Source organism: Myotis davidii, unplaced genomic scaffold (genome assembly GCF_000327345.1).
Source record: "Myotis davidii unplaced genomic scaffold, ASM32734v1 scaffold609, whole genome shotgun sequence".
In the NCBI taxonomy this organism is placed as follows: domain Eukaryota; kingdom Metazoa; phylum Chordata; class Mammalia; order Chiroptera; family Vespertilionidae; genus Myotis; species Myotis davidii.
The window spans coordinates 770,445-770,881 of record NW_006300164.1 but is presented as its reverse complement, the minus strand read 5'-3'; the positions used below and the strand labels follow the sequence as shown (position 1 = coordinate 770,881).

Genomic DNA, 437 nt, shown 5'->3' with positions numbered 1-437 from the left:
CTCCTGCCCGGGGCCCCTGCCCCCCAGATCGGGGCCTACCTTCTTGACCAGAATGGTCAGGCCCTGGTACTTGAAGGGCTTGGAGAACTCGATGTACTGCGCGCGCTCATTGTTGATGGTCAGTGGGGCCACGATCATGTCCGCCTGCCCGCTGAGCAGCTCGCCCATCATCCCGTTCCACTCCTTCTTATTGCTGTTGTTCACCTGCGGGGGACACAGCCGCCGGTGGGGGTGCGGGCGCCACTGGCCCCACTCGCAAGTCAGGCTCCCGCCCTAGTGCACCTCCTGGTCGCCGGCTCCAGACTCCGCCCAATCTGAAGGCCCCCCTCGCTCAAGACTCCGCCCAACAGGGAGGTCCCGCCCACTCCAGTCTCTGCCCAATAGAGAGGTCCCGCCCACTACAGACTCCACCCAATAGGAAGGTTCTGTCGACTCCT

At 64.3% G+C, this 437-nt stretch overlaps 1 protein-coding gene across 1 annotated transcript in view; it reads right to left on the bottom strand.

The window, feature by feature from the left end:
* GRIN1 (glutamate ionotropic receptor NMDA type subunit 1) overlaps positions 1 to 437 on the bottom strand; it is an 18,426-nt gene that overhangs the window by 4,798 nt on the left and 13,191 nt on the right. Inside the window, 1 exon segment of the mRNA XM_015572344.1 lies at positions 21 to 310. Within this exon segment, the coding sequence (XP_015427830.1) occupies positions 21 to 310 (290 nt within the window).